The sequence below is a fragment of the Bos indicus genome, chromosome 5 (assembly GCF_029378745.1).
Source record: "Bos indicus isolate NIAB-ARS_2022 breed Sahiwal x Tharparkar chromosome 5, NIAB-ARS_B.indTharparkar_mat_pri_1.0, whole genome shotgun sequence".
NCBI lineage: Eukaryota > Metazoa > Chordata > Mammalia > Artiodactyla > Bovidae > Bos > Bos indicus.
Genome location: NC_091764.1, coordinates 71,865,179 through 71,879,678, shown reverse-complemented (window position 1 = coordinate 71,879,678; position 14,500 = coordinate 71,865,179). Strand labels below are relative to the sequence as shown.

The following is a 14,500-nucleotide window of genomic DNA, read 5'->3' as shown; positions in this document are numbered from 1 at the left end:
GACCCTGAGCCTGCTGAAGCTTGGAAAGCATCATTCTAGAGAGTGAAAAGTACTTTCACCATGTGACAGCCAGGGCGATCTTTAAATACATACAGCAGGTCACATCATTAGAACTCTCTGATGCATTCTTATCACCTTAAGAATAGTCTTAGAGCTGCCCACCAAGACCTTGATGTCCCTGTATGACCTGATCCCTGACCATCCCCGAACACCTCTCTCCTTCTGCCCCTTGCTTGTCCATCTGCCATCCATGCTGGTCCTGTTGCTTCTTACTTGTGTGAGAACACACTAAACTCTGTATCCCAAGGGCTCCTCCCTCTTGGAAAACTTTTTTCCAAGGCTTTCTCAAGATCAAGACCAGTCTTTCTCCTTGTCCAGGGCTCACACTGACTTTTCCACTTGCCCCCACCCTTACTCTTCATCCCGTTTCCTCTTCTGTGGCCCCTCTAGCCCTCAGTTCACTCTAATCTTATCTTGGTCTGCTTATTGTCTTCTCTCTCGGAACTGCATTTGAAAACCTTGTTTTTCTCATTCATTCTGGGGCCCAGCACAATACCTGCATGTTGTAGATGCTCAGTAGATATTTGCTGGAGGTGTGTGTATTTGAAAGGCAGGAATCACAGGTGTCAAGTACCGAGTGTGGATGTGTGCTGTCACTTCAGTCGTGTCCGACTCTTTGCAACCCTGTAGCAAAGAGTAGCCCACCAGGCTCCTCTGTCCATGGAATTCTCAAGGCAAGAAGACTGGAGTGGGTTGCCATGCCCTCCTCCAGGGGATCTTCCCGACCCAAGGATCGAACCCACATCTGCAGCTCCCCCGTTGCAGGCGAATTCTTTACCACTAAGCCACCAGGGAAGCCCCCATGTACCGAGTGCCTGCTGCATATCCAGTTCTGTGACAGACACTTGATGGTCATGACTAAGGCTGTTCACAGGGCAGTGGTCACAAGGTTCCTGGGGCTCTGGGCAAGCCCCACCAAACAACCACTTTTCAAGTCCCCTGTTTGTGTCATTTGTTAACGTCCCATTGACCAAAGCATGTCCCATGGCCAGCCCAGAATCAGTGAGGGGGGAGGGTAATATCGAAGCATGTAGATAGAGGGGAAGAGTTTATAGCCCATTTGTCATTGACTAAGGTATTATTGTCCCCTATATGCATGTGCGGAAATGGAAGCACGAACAACTACAGTCACTTGCCCAGAGATACTGACACAGGTCCGAGTTCAGACCTAGTTCTGCCTGAGCCCAGAACCCTCAGTTACCCTCTGGACCCCTCAGCCTGCCTTGCTCAGGGTACCAGATGGGAGTCATCTGCCTTGTAGGGAGCGGGTTCCCCATTCCAGCAGAGGCTGAGTGGCCACCTGCCTGGCTGCTTGGAATGACTGACATTCTAGAATTCCTTCCAAGCCCAGTCTTCTAGATTTTGGACTCTGCCATCTCCCTGCCTGCTCCCTGACACCTCCACAGACTGTCTGGGGCTCCCTTCCTCAGTAGGACCCCCTTGGGGAAGCCCTGCCTCTTTCAGACATCTGAAAGCGGAAGGCCTCCCAGACATCTCTAGGCATCCCTGAGCCTTTGCCCTCCTCTTCCCAGCTCTGACAGGGCGGGGAGAGCAGGGGACAGAGCATCAGGACGGGTCCTGGTGTCAGCATTTCCTCTCCGACACTGTGTGCTCTTCAGCAAGTTAAGACCCTCCCTGAGGCTGAGCCCTTTCATCATCATGATGGTGTAATCAGACTGAAAATCTCAGAGATTCTTTCTAAATGGATGATACTGCACTTGCAGAATTAATCTTTGTCTCTTGAAACCCTCTCCATTGGTCCAGGTCCTTGATATGCCAGATCCTTATCTTCCTACCTAAGAAAGACTCAGCACAAAACTCGGTCTCAACAGGAACGACACAGGGATAGACCTTAGGGAACAAGTGTGTTTGAGGGGAAAACAACCAGGAGAAGAATGAAGAGGATGGGGGACCTCTGACCCCAAGAGAGACCAAGGAGGAAGAGGAGGAGGAGGGAGTAAAGGGAAGCTGATGCCAAGCTTAGACCAGTTTCCTCTTTGGGGAGACAGGTGATGGGGACATCTTTCTCAGCCAAACCCAGTTCATGTTGAATAGTGGTCAGGATCCCGGGCGCTGGAGTCAGACCTGGCTGTGTGGATCCAGCCTGTCTACCTTGTGACTTGAAAGAAGTCACTTCACCTCCTGGAGCATCCTCCCCTGTAACACAGTGATGAGAATCTGCACTGTGTTTAGAGCATTACTGTGAGTCTTAAAAGTGCTACCAGCCCAAATGTGGCTGGCATGCCGTAAACAACAGGTATGTGGTAGAGATTTATTGTATCATGATCACATTCTCTCCATTATCATTATGATGAACCTCGGTTTGTCTGTCTGCCTGTTGCTCAGATCCCGGCAGAGAGCTTTGTTTTAAGGGACAAGAGAGATCGGAGCTGGTGGCAGAGAGACAGGAAGTGGTCGTGGCACCACTCATTTTCACTCACTGAGGTTTTTTGGAACCTCTGGCGCTGTTTCCTGTAGAGTCCACGTGGATGTGACGTTTGTCACATTACCAGCACCTTTCTCCCGAAAACCCTAAGTATTTTGTGTCTCTGTCCTCACTCTAAAATCTTTGCTGAGGGGGGAAGACGAGCTGGATTAGGCAGGGCTTGCTCCCTGCTTAGAAAACTCCTCAGACACAGAGTCCAAAAGCAGGTCAGTGGGAGAGTCCACAGCCCAAGCTGTCCTCCCTTCACACTCAGTCATGCCTCCTGCATCCCATCCCCTCTAGCAGTTCTGACATACACATGGATGCAGAAATTATCCTTGCCCTTTACTCCCCAAATTTCAAAGGCTTTGTATAAACAGCTCTCTCATCCAATTGCAGAGTCCTTCCATTCTGCAGACAGAGACCGAGATGCAAGTGGGATCATTCAAAATCCCAGGTTCTTAGAGCCTAGCAGAAACCAGGGGCCTTGTAGCAGAGGCTGAACACAAATTTCAGTGAAATCAAGCATTGTGGAGAATATAGTGCCTCTTTCAAAACTGGCTGTGGTCAATTTGATTAACAAGTGCTATAAAGTATGAGAAATGGAGGGCATTTTACCCCGATGAATACCTTAATCCTCCTTAGTGAAAGAGGAAGCAAATCCAGGCAATACCAATTCACAGAATTACTGAGAAGAAACTGAAAGTCCATCAGGAAAACCATTGACACAAGATAGGTGTGCCCATTTTCTTTTGTTTAGAAGCATGGAATCTATTTCCTGGTAATAAAGTGAGCATTCTGATTCTGTACCTCTTGCTGGGTAGGGGAAAAAAAAATTGAAATAGACTTTTGCTGTTTTTTTAACCATAGATTTTATGTAGTAGGCACTTCTAATGCTTCTGGGGGAAAAAATATTTTTTTTTCTAGATCTCTCTCCAAACATTTTTGCAGAACCCTCTTGGTTGGGAGCACCTTTTGTTTTTTATCTGTGCTCCATTCCCCTCCCCTCCCCCCTCTTCCCACCCCACCACTCTCCATGGCCCAGTGTCTCCCAGGTAGCCTTCCAAAATTGCAAGGTACCCTGGAGCTGTAAGGGCTCTGAAAAATGAAGACAGCATCACCCCAGGCTCACTTTTGTTTCCAGCATTCACGTATTTGGGGTTTTTTCCTTCCCTTTGCCAGTGTTTTCTTTTCACTGTCTTCAAAGTCCTGTCCAGATACCTGTCCACACAGTCCAAGCTCAAGAACTAAAGCTGACTGGATGCCTGGAGCCTCAATTCCTTCATCAGGAGAATGGGGGAAATGACAGATGGGGGCACAGGGTTTGGGAAGTGTCTGGTGCATAGTAATGAGTCAGTAATTGTGGTTATTATTACTCTTATTTTTACAGCTTGTTTTCATGCTGCTTGTAACTCATGGCCTCCCTTTGGCTAAGCCTCCTATCCCGGTCCCTGCTTCAGGACAGTAGTAGCACTGCTGTCTACCTTTGCTGACCGAGACGGGGAGGTGGGGGAGTTTTAAGCTGGAAAGCGATCTTTACATCATTTCATGTACATTTCCCCACCCACTGTTGAAAAGAGGAGCCTGAAAAGGCTTATAGTGAAATGTGACTCCATGTCAGCTGTCTGGTTGTAAACATTCAAAGGCTAGAAGCAAAAAGGTGAGTGTTTTGTGCCCATTTTATAGATAAAGGAACTGAGGTTTGGTGATTGGCCCCCATCACATAGTGTTTAACTAATGCTTAGCGCAGGGGTTTGGATTTGGCGCCAGTCCCAGGCTGGCGGACGATGCGCAGATGCACAGATAATGGTTGGTTACGCGGGTGCGTCCCGCGCATGCGCAGGTGCGTCAGGTGGCCTTTCTCCTCGCAGGCTCCAGATGCTGGAGGCCATCTGCAAGCACTGGGAGGGGCCCGTCAGCCTGGCACTCTACCTGTCGGACGCCGAGGCCCAGCAGTTCCTCCGCTACGCACAGGGCTCCGAGGTGCTCATGGGCCGCCACAACGTGGCCTACCACATCGTGTACAAGGAGGGCCAGTTCTACCCTGTGAACCTGCTGCGCAACGTGGCCATGAAGCACGTGGGCACGCCCTACATGTTCCTGTCCGACATCGACTTCCTGCCCATGTACGGACTCTATGAGTACCTCAGGTGAGGACGCGCGGGGTGCGGGCTCCAACGCCCCTCTGAATGGGGCGGCTGGAACACAGAAGGGGATGGGAACTACCTAAATCCACCCAGGGATACGGCCTCTGACTGCCTGACTATTGGCTTGAAATCCCAGGTTACCTCATGAAATGTTCGAGGCAGAGCTTGGTCTAGGAAGCATCTCTTGTCTCCCAGTCTAATGCTCTGTCTATAGCTTTCATGAAAACATCCCTCTTCTAATTTTGGATCAGACAGCCTTCATCTAAGCATTCTAGTAAGATCACTGACTATTCTGTAAAACAAATCAAAGTGGTAGTGATGGCTAACATGTATTGAAGTGCTCGCTGAGTGCCTGGCACAGTTCTGAATGCCTGACAAGTGGGATTTCATTCCCTCCCCTTGCAATCCTTGCCACAGGTACCATTATTAATCTTTGTTTTCCCAGTGGGAGACTGAGGGACTGAGATGGTATGTGGGGCTGCATACCTACGAAAGTGGGAGCTGAGGGCAGCTGGCCTGACCCCGGGGTCATGTACTGACCATTGCTGCTGCCTTGGTAGCTGTGACTCCCTTCCAGCCCTCCCAACGTGGAGGGCAGGTGTCCAGCAGCTGGAGAAAGCTCTTGGCTTGTGAGAGGCATAGATGGCTGTGTGGGGAGTGGCATTTGTTACGGAATAACAAACCATCTGAAGTGGAAGGGACTGTAGAATCCACCTAGCCTGAAAGTCCCTAAGCAAGCAAACTGAAGTCACAACATATAACTGGTCAAAGTTTGTTTTAACCCTTTATCCCTGTCATATGTCAGCATGAGTTACCTCTGCTCCTGAATGCCTTCCTGATCCAGGTACCATGAGGGGTGGTTTGCATATATTGTCCTGCTAGATCCATACATCAAGTTTAAAAGACAGATATGGTTACACTCTCCCTGTTATCGTGGTGAACAGGGAGGCTCAGGAAGTCAAGGTAACCTGCTCAGGTACACGTGGGCTGCTTCAGGATTTGAACCAACATCTTTCAGACCCCAGCTCTACAGCCTGCCCACTTCATACTTGTCTGGCTGCTCTGTGGCTTATGACTGTGCCTAACGGAGCAGGATCAGAATTCTTTCTCGCCTGGACTCTGGCCCTCCCCACTTCCCTCCGTCCTGTGTACCTGTCTGTCTCTCAGTCTTACAGTCTTAAAAGAACTCTCCCAAGAGTCTTTAAACCTTTGGTCCTGAAGCCAGAGTATGTGTTTGATGTGAGCACATCCGTTCCCCACCCCCCAACCCCCACCCTGCTCTCGAGAGCAGGGGAAGGCAGCCAGTGTTCTCTGTCCACTTTCTGAATTGAGTTTCCATCCAGGCTTATCTTGGGATGTTTCTCCCCTCTGAGCAGGTGGAGTCCCTTCCAGCCTGTCTTGGTTAAGAATCACAGATGAGTGACCTCAAGGCAACACCCCTCAGTCAGGCAGGGTGGGAGGTGTCTTCCCAGAACACGTGGGCAGTGGCACTGAGCACCATGAACCCACGACCCTGCAGGGGCTTCAGGAATGGAGCTGTCCTCTGGTTCCCGCTGGGCCTTGGGATCTCTGTGGGTGGAGTGAGGGCGCCCCCGCGTGGCAAGACCATGCTTTCAGCCCCTGATTCTTGTGAATCCTGAGACCTCAGCTGCTTGCAGGTTGGTGACAGACTCTGGGTGCATTGGGTAGGGTTTCCAAGCGAACAGGTGGTGGTGGGGAAATCCTGAGCTCCACCTGCCAGAGAGAGGCTTCGGGACTGGGCCACAGCCCACCCTGCACCCTCTGAGGCTCTTGTTCAGGAGCACCTGTGGAGACTGCCTTCCAGCTGGTTGAAAGGTAAACTGGCCCCATCTTAAAAGTCTGGTCTCTGCTCTCCCATCCAAAGACTGTTTTATTATTTTGCCTCATGGTCCTCGTCATTTGAAAAACATTACACGTGAACAGACTGTTCAGAATGTGTTTTATCTTCCTGTGTTTTATTGATCAAAGACGTCAATCATTGCTAATCATGACCTTACCCAATGTGATATAACTGGTATTGCCCATTAATTAGCACTTTCTTACTGCAGAGCGACCTGAAGTTTCTGCTGGCCTGTAGCCACATCAGAGGAACATGTGTGGCTTCCCGTGTGCATTTTGAAATATTGCAAATTGCCCCTAAAAGCCCATTCCTTTCTTCACAGGCCAAGACCCTGAGCCGAGAATAACTGCTCCTATCCAGTGCTTTTTAATTATTTTTAATTGGAGAATAATTGCTTTACAATGTTGTGTTGGTTTCTGCCATACAGTAACATGAAGCAGCCTTAAGTATTCATGTCTCCTCCCTCTTGAACCTTCTCCCCACCCCATCCCGCCACTCTAGGTTGTCACAGAACACAGCATTAATTTCCCTGTGTTATACAGCAGCTTCCCACTAGCTATCTGTTTTACATGATAATGTATATATTTCAATGCTACTTTCTCAATTCGTCCCACCCTCTCTTTCCCCCACTGTGTCTGCATGTCTGTTCTCTGTTTGTATCTGTATTCCTGCCCTGCAGATAGGTTTATCAGTACCATTTTCCTAGATTCCATATATATGTATTAATATACGATATTTGTTTTTCTCTTTCTGACTTACTTCACTCTAACAGGCTCTGGGTTTATCCACCTCACTGGAACTGACTCAAATGTGTCCCTTTTTATGGCTGAGTAATATTCTGTTGTATATAGGTACCACAACTTCTTTATCCATTCATCTGTCAATTCGTCCAGCCTCTTTTAGTGCACACGTGAAGAGAGACCAGAGAAGCGAAGTGACTTCCCATCTAGGGTAAAAAGAAAGTGGGACTTCCTTGACTTTTCTTCTCCTCCATCCAGAGTCTCCATTAGATGAATAACCATGACAAGGTACCTTAGGGCCCCCATATTTGTGACCCACACAGATAGGATCTGTGAATCCCATAGCTTTAAACCAACAGGAATAATGGTTGATTAAAGACAGACTCTTTAGGTACCCTGATGGGTGTGTCCTGTCCCAGGGTTGTCAGCTGACCTGGGATGGAGGCAGTATAGGACGGATGTCCTACTGAGTTCGACCTAAATGGAGGCTTGAAGAATGAGCTGGAGTTCACCAGGGGAGGGGTGATGTTCCAGGTGGAGAGAGAGAGAGAGATCCATTCTGGAGAGGCAGGGTGGCCAGAGCCCTGATGGGGAGAACAGCAAGAGCTGATGTGGCCAGAAATGTAAGCCAGGGTGGGTCCTGCAGGACTTCTCAAAATATGCTAAGGAGTTTATGAGCAGGGGTGGAGGGACAGTGGAAAAACACTGAGAGCATGGCATGACTAGATGTCCATTTAAGGAAGATCATTTTCATTGCATCAGGAAAGGATCATAGTCAGGGCAAGAGAAGATAAGTTAAGGGACGACTGCATTCATTCTGGTGAGAGATGAAGGCCAGCAAAGGGATCAGAAGTAGCAGCAGAGACAGGTAGATGGACCAGAGAGCAGTTCTGCAGCTGAAATCAAGAACTGTCTGCAAAGGTGGCTGGACTTTAGAAGGCAAGACAGGGAACCTCTTTCAAATGTTGCCACCCAAGACTTCCTCTGCAAAAGTCTGTACCTGGAAGTCCTGCCTGCTTTGGCCTGTTTCTCGTACTGGCCCCCTCTTGATCTGCTGTGCCTATGTCCTTGGGCTGAGCAGGATGTCATTGAATTTGAGTGTTACAGTGGATGAGGCCTGCGAGGTGACCCTGGCTCCAGCTTGCGCCCTGTGCCATAAGTAACTGTGTGACTTGCAACAGTTCAGTTTTTTTCAGCCTGTTTCCTCATTGTGAAATGAAGAAACAGGCATATCAGGAGTCGCAAATACAGATGCCCGCTGGGGCCAGGACCTTGGCCTAAAGGAACCAAGGGTGGTGAGCATGATTCATTGCTAGGGAGACAGGAGTCCCCATCTCAGGCAGCTGCCATCTGTGCACTCCGATGTGGAATTCACTGGTGAGGGTAGAGGTCAGGCATAAGGTCTTTATATTTTGCAAGAGGAATGAGAAATCTGGATTTTCATGTTTTAATTTCTAGCGTTGACAACTAATTTAAAAAAAAAAAACTGAAACACTCTTGAGTCAGACCAAACATGTCTTCAGGATGAATAGAACCTTCTTACCTCCAAAGACCACCAGTTTGTGACCTCTGACCTTTTAAAAAAATTTTATTGAAGCATAGTTGATTTACATTGTTGTGCTAGTTTCTGCTGTACAGCAAAATGATTCAGTTATATTTCTTTTTTAGGGTCTTTTCTCATATAGTTTATTACAGTATATTGGGCAGAGTGCCAGTCATCTACCTTAGACATAGTAGTGTACATGTGTTCAACCCATGCTCCTGATTTACACCTCCCCACCCATGTCTCCCCTTCAGTAACCATAAGTTTGTTTTCAATATAAGTCTGCTTCTGTTTTGTAAATAAGTTCATCTGTATCTTTTTTAAAAATTAGATTCCACATATGACTGATATATATTTGTCTTTCTCTTTCTGACTTGCTTCACTTACTATGTAATCTCTAGGTCAAGCCATGTTGCTGCAAATGGCATTATTTCCTCCTTTTTATAGCTGAGTAATACTCCATTGTATATGTGTGTACCACATCTTCTTTATCCATTCCTCTCTTGATGGACACTTAGGTTGTTCCCATGTCTTGGCTGCTGTTAATAGTGCCGCTGTGAGCATAGGGGTGTGTGTATCCTTTAGGATCATGTTTTTTCCAGATGTATGCCCCAGAGTGGGATTCTGGATCCTATGGTAAGTCTACTCTAAGGGTTTTAAGGAGCCTCCATACTGTTCTCCATTAGTAGTTGTACCAATTTACATTCCCACCAGCAGTGTAGGAGGGCTCCCTTTTCTCCACACACTCTCCAGCATTTATTGTTTGTAGACTTTTTGATAATGGCTGTTCTGACCATTGTGAGGTGATACCTGATGGTAGCTTTGATTTGCACTTCTCTGGTAATTAATGATGTTGAGCATCTTTTCCTGTTCTTTTTTGGCCATCTTTATGTCTTCTTTGGAGAATGTCTTTAGATCTACCCTTTTTTTTTTTTTATTCCATTGGGGTTTTGTTTTGTTTTTTACATAGAGTTGCATGAGCTATTTGTAAATTTTGGTGATTAATCCCTTGTCAGTGTGACCTCTGATCTTGATCATCCCTAGGAATTAAAATTTTGAGAAATGGTAAGGAATATGATTGTATCAGAATAAGTCCCAAATCAGCACGCAGTCCTTTTCATGTGAAGATAACCATATTGACTTGTCATAGGCTTAAGGAAAATTTTTTCCAGTGAGCGGGATAGACTTGTTCCTGATCCAAACACTAAAAGTGGATATGTTCGTGACCAGCATTATATAGCATTGGTTTGGGATGAGGTTCAGGGCACAGTTTGCCATGGCAGCTGTGAGCCCCAACAACACCCCCAAAGATTGACTTCTTCAACGTGGATATCCAACAAAATACTCTACCCAAGCCTTGTTAAAGCATTACTGCTAAAAATGATGATAGTTGCCACTTACTGAACCCTTACCAGCTACCAGCATCCCTGCCAGCTGCTTTGTATAAATTTCCTCTACTCTTCAACACTTCTTTATGAGGTAAGTGTTATAACGGGTGACCAAAATGATGCCCAGGGAGGTTAACTCTTACTGTCCAGGAGAAAGGTAGATAGCCCTACACTAGGCTGCTCGGTAAATGGAAGCAGCTATATTCCCCCTTGAAACTCAGTATACCAGAGCAGTCTGATTGGCAGTCTTTTGATCAGACCCCCAAATACTTACCCATATCACCTTTTTTGGGGGGAGGGGGGTTATTTGATTACCAAAAAAAGGTCAGCATCCTAGCTCTCCAGCAGTTGCTTAGTAACCAGCTAACATTACAGCAAAAACAAACAGATCAATTGGGAAATAATGAAATGGGCTCTATGCATAGACATAGCTGCAGAGTTTCACTGAAATCTCTCTCCCACCCCCTCCACCTGTTTCTTCTAAAAATCGAGCATGGAGATGTGTGGCTTTCACTCCTGATTTCAGAAATGTCAAGTGAAATTCCGCAGGCATGGTGGAAGTCACGCAGACCTGCCTTGGAACCCAGGTTCTGCTGTGCTCATCAAGGATGTGCCTTGGGGCTGCTTGTTTCATCTCCCCAATCCCGTTTCCTCAGTTAGTAAAGGGGCTAATAATAGCTTTGTGGGGGCTCTAGTAGGCGTTCAACAGGAGTTAATTGTCTGTGTTTTGGCCCATTGTCAGCACACGGAACTGAATGTCTCTGCCAGGCTCCCACCCAGAACCCCCACTCTTGCAAACTCTGCTGCCTTCAGTACAGCCTGGCAACTTAGTGTAACGATCTCGTTTTGTGAGAAATGAGAAACTATGTACTCATACCCATTCACTCTTGAAACTATTGAGTGAGCACCTGCTATACACTCGGCGGCAGGCAGCACTGTGGCTGTGCTGTCCCTGGAGTCACTCAGACCTGCATTTCGACACTGAGCACATTCTACCCTACAGTCACTGAACCTTCCGAAAGGTACCTAACCTCTCAAGCTTTCTATGAGTGGGGACCATAAGATTTCTTCACACTTAAGGTTCTGGGAGGATTAAGTGGAGTAATAGTTGGGAAGCACATGGCTGAAATGTTCTACACTGCACAGGTGTGGTGGTGCATCTGCATGACCAGGCCCTGTTCTAGGCACTCGGGCTGTCGCAGTGCATGGGACAGGCCAGGTTCCTATCCATACAGGGGCTACGCTCTAGAGGGCGCTCCAGCTGTGGGCACTGCCACTACTCTTAGCAACACAGGTACAGAGATACATATACAGGAGCTGAGACCCACAAGATGACGACCCAGTGTGGGTGGGTAGGGCGGCCTGGAAAGTAGTTCAGGCATGAAGGACTAGTTGGTAAACAGGCATGGAATGTCTTGACATGTTTGAGGAATGTTGCAGAATAGCCGGAGCTCAGACAGCTCCATCAGCTGGCACTTCCCACGTCCATAAGACTGGGGCAGGTTTCTCACCTCTTTCCCTCACCCAGCAGAATCCTCATCTTTGTTCAGTGCTTGTAGCTTTAAACCTCTCTGCTGTGCTTTTTTTTGCCAGTGTTGCCTTGCTCCCTAGGGAACAGACCTGCCCCATTGGTCGAGACTATATATCTTGGCTGTACAGGAGTGACAAATTCCACTTTTATTGTGTCCTCTGCAGGGTGGTGTCTCACCATCCTCCCCCATCACAAGTCCCCTGGCCCGTGATGGCTGCTCTGTCAGCACCGGTTGAATGAGGGTAGACAGGTGAACAAGGGGCCAGGAACAGGTGGTACCACACGAGGCCAACTGGCTACTTGATGAGGGACATGACCAGGTGGCGTTTCCTTGTGTTCGTCATTGTTTCTGCAACAGGGAACATTTGTTGAGCACGTAGTATAGGCCAAGCACCGTGGCAAGCAACGTCTGCATGTGTTTTGTCATTTAACCTCATCACAGTTCATTTAACAGATGAAGACACCTGGGGGATATCACACACCCACAGGCACAGCACTACTAAGAAGAAAACTCACTTAGCCTGGGTTAATCCAAAGGCATTCTGTGCTTAACCTGCTTTTTTTTTTTTTTTATTGAAATATAGTTTATTTACAATGTTGTGTTAATTTCTGTTCTATGGCAGTGATTCAGCTATACATATATATACAGTATGTATCCTCTTCAGTTTTGGTTTATCGTAGGATATTGTATATAGCTCCCTGTGCTTATAGTAGGACCATGTTGTTTATCCATTCTATGTATTAATATAGTAATTTGCATCTGCTAATGCCAAACTCCCACTCCATCCCTCCCCAGCCCCTTGACAACCACAACTCTGTTTTCTATGTCTGTGAGATTGTCTTGCAATAAATTCATCTGTGGCATATTTTAGATTCCACATATAAGTGATGAAAATGTTAGCTGCTCAGTCGTGTCTGACACTTTACAACCCCATGGACTGTAGCCTGCCAGACTCCTCTAATCCATGGAATTCTCCGGGCAGTCTTCCCAACCCTCGGATCGAACCCAGGTCTCCTGCATTGCAGGCAGATTCCTTGCCGTGTGAGCCACTAGGGAAGCCCGATGTAAGTGATACCATATGGTATTTGTCTTTCTCTTGCTGGCTTACTTATATGATAATCTCTAGGTCCATCCGTGTTACTGTAAACGGGCATTATTTCATTTTTAATGGCTAATATTCCATTGTCTATATCACATCTTCTTCATCCACTCATCTGTCGGTGGACATTTAGGTTGTTTCCATGTCTTGGCTGCAGTTAACATAGGGTTGCCTGTACCCTTTTTGAGTTTTGTCTGGATATATGCCCAGGAGTAGGATTGTCAGATCATGTGGCAAGTCTATTTTTAGTATTTTTGAGGAGCCTCTATACCTTTTTCCATAATGGCTGCATCCACTTACATTCCCAACAGTGTAGGAGAGTTCCCTTTTCTCCACACCTTCTCCAGCATTTATGGTCTGTAGACTTTGATGATGGCCATTCTGACTGGTGTGAAGTGATACCCCATTATAGTTTTGATTTGCATTTCTCTAATAATTAGAAATATTGAGCATCTTTCCATGGCCTGTTGGCCATCTGTATGTCTTCTTTGGAGAAATGTCTGATGAGTATTTCTGTCCACTTTTTGATTGGATTGTTTGCATATTTTGGAAATTAAGCTCTTGTAGGTTGTAATGTTTACAAATGCTTTCTCTCCATAGTTGTTTTTTAGTTTTGCTTTTGCTTTCCTTTACTGTTGTGCTTAACCTGTTTGTGGGTCCAAATGCCTGATGGGCCCATCTCTGCCATCATCGTGACAGCCGTGATCACCCTCAGCTTGTAGTTATCAAGTGCCTTCTATGCATTGAAGAAATGTCTCTGCTTCTACATGAGATGACCCATTTAATCTGTAGAGAACTCCCCTGACCAGGTCCTGATACTAGCTCCAGCTCAGAGAGGATAAAACAGTGGCACAAAGATGTAAGTTGCTGGAGAGTAAGAGCAGGTGAGTGTCCATGTAGGGCCTGAATCTGCGCAGGCTGCCCTCCAAACTTTGAAGCTCTTGACAGCCCCCCCACTGACCTCTCGCTCACAGCTAACCCAGGACAGCACACAGAAAGCACCCTTGTTCCTTCAGCCATAATTGCTAACAGGTAGGAATGAATAAGGATGTTGAGCCGGACATGAGATGCTGACTAGAGTCCCTGGCAGAGATCCGGGTGCAAGCAACAGTAGCTTTTCTTTCTTTTCTGCCCCTCCCTCCCTGATATAACTTCACCTGGATATGTTAACACCGCCAATTCAGAAACCGCCCAGTCTTGCTGCCCCCCATCCCAGCCTTCAGAGGGCTCTGCCATCTCTGTCTGTGTTCCTGATGTGCCTTACAGCTCCATTCCCTGTAGTCAGTCTTGCCTCCCTCATTTGCAAGGCCTTGATGTTGTCCCCACATTCCTCCTGGAAGCCTGTCTACTGGGAATTTATTTCCTAGGCAACTGGAATAGAATCTGAGGAAAACCATATTACCTGGCTGCCCGAGCAGGGGTGTGAAGCAAGGCCTGGGGCGGGCTGTGCCCAGGTCAGCCTCCATAGTTATCACGCCGATGAGCAGCACACCCAGCCCAGAGGTAGGGCGCTAAGTTCTACCTGAGAGGTGTTATTCAGATGATCTCTCGTTGCTCTAGTGGAGGCCAAGCTTCTTTCGGGTCCTCTTGAAGCTAGGCAGTGTGAGGGGTGTGGGGCAGCTGGAGACAGGGGGGCTTCTCAGAGCTACACACACGCTTTTCTGTGGCCATGTTAACCCTGCTGCTTCTCACCATCTGCCAGCTT

At 47.3% G+C, this 14,500-nt stretch overlaps 1 protein-coding gene across 6 annotated transcripts in view; it reads left to right on the top strand.

Moving 5' to 3' along the window:
• LARGE1 (LARGE xylosyl- and glucuronyltransferase 1) overlaps nt 1–14,500 on the top strand; it is a 609,153-nt gene that overhangs the window by 573,162 nt on the left and 21,491 nt on the right. For all 6 annotated transcript variants that reach the window (XM_019961264.2, XM_070788583.1, XM_070788584.1 and 3 more), the window contains one exon: nt 4,357–4,635. In XM_019961264.2, the coding sequence (XP_019816823.1) occupies nt 4,357–4,635 (279 nt within the window). The remainder of the gene's footprint in view (nt 1–4,356; nt 4,636–14,500) is intronic.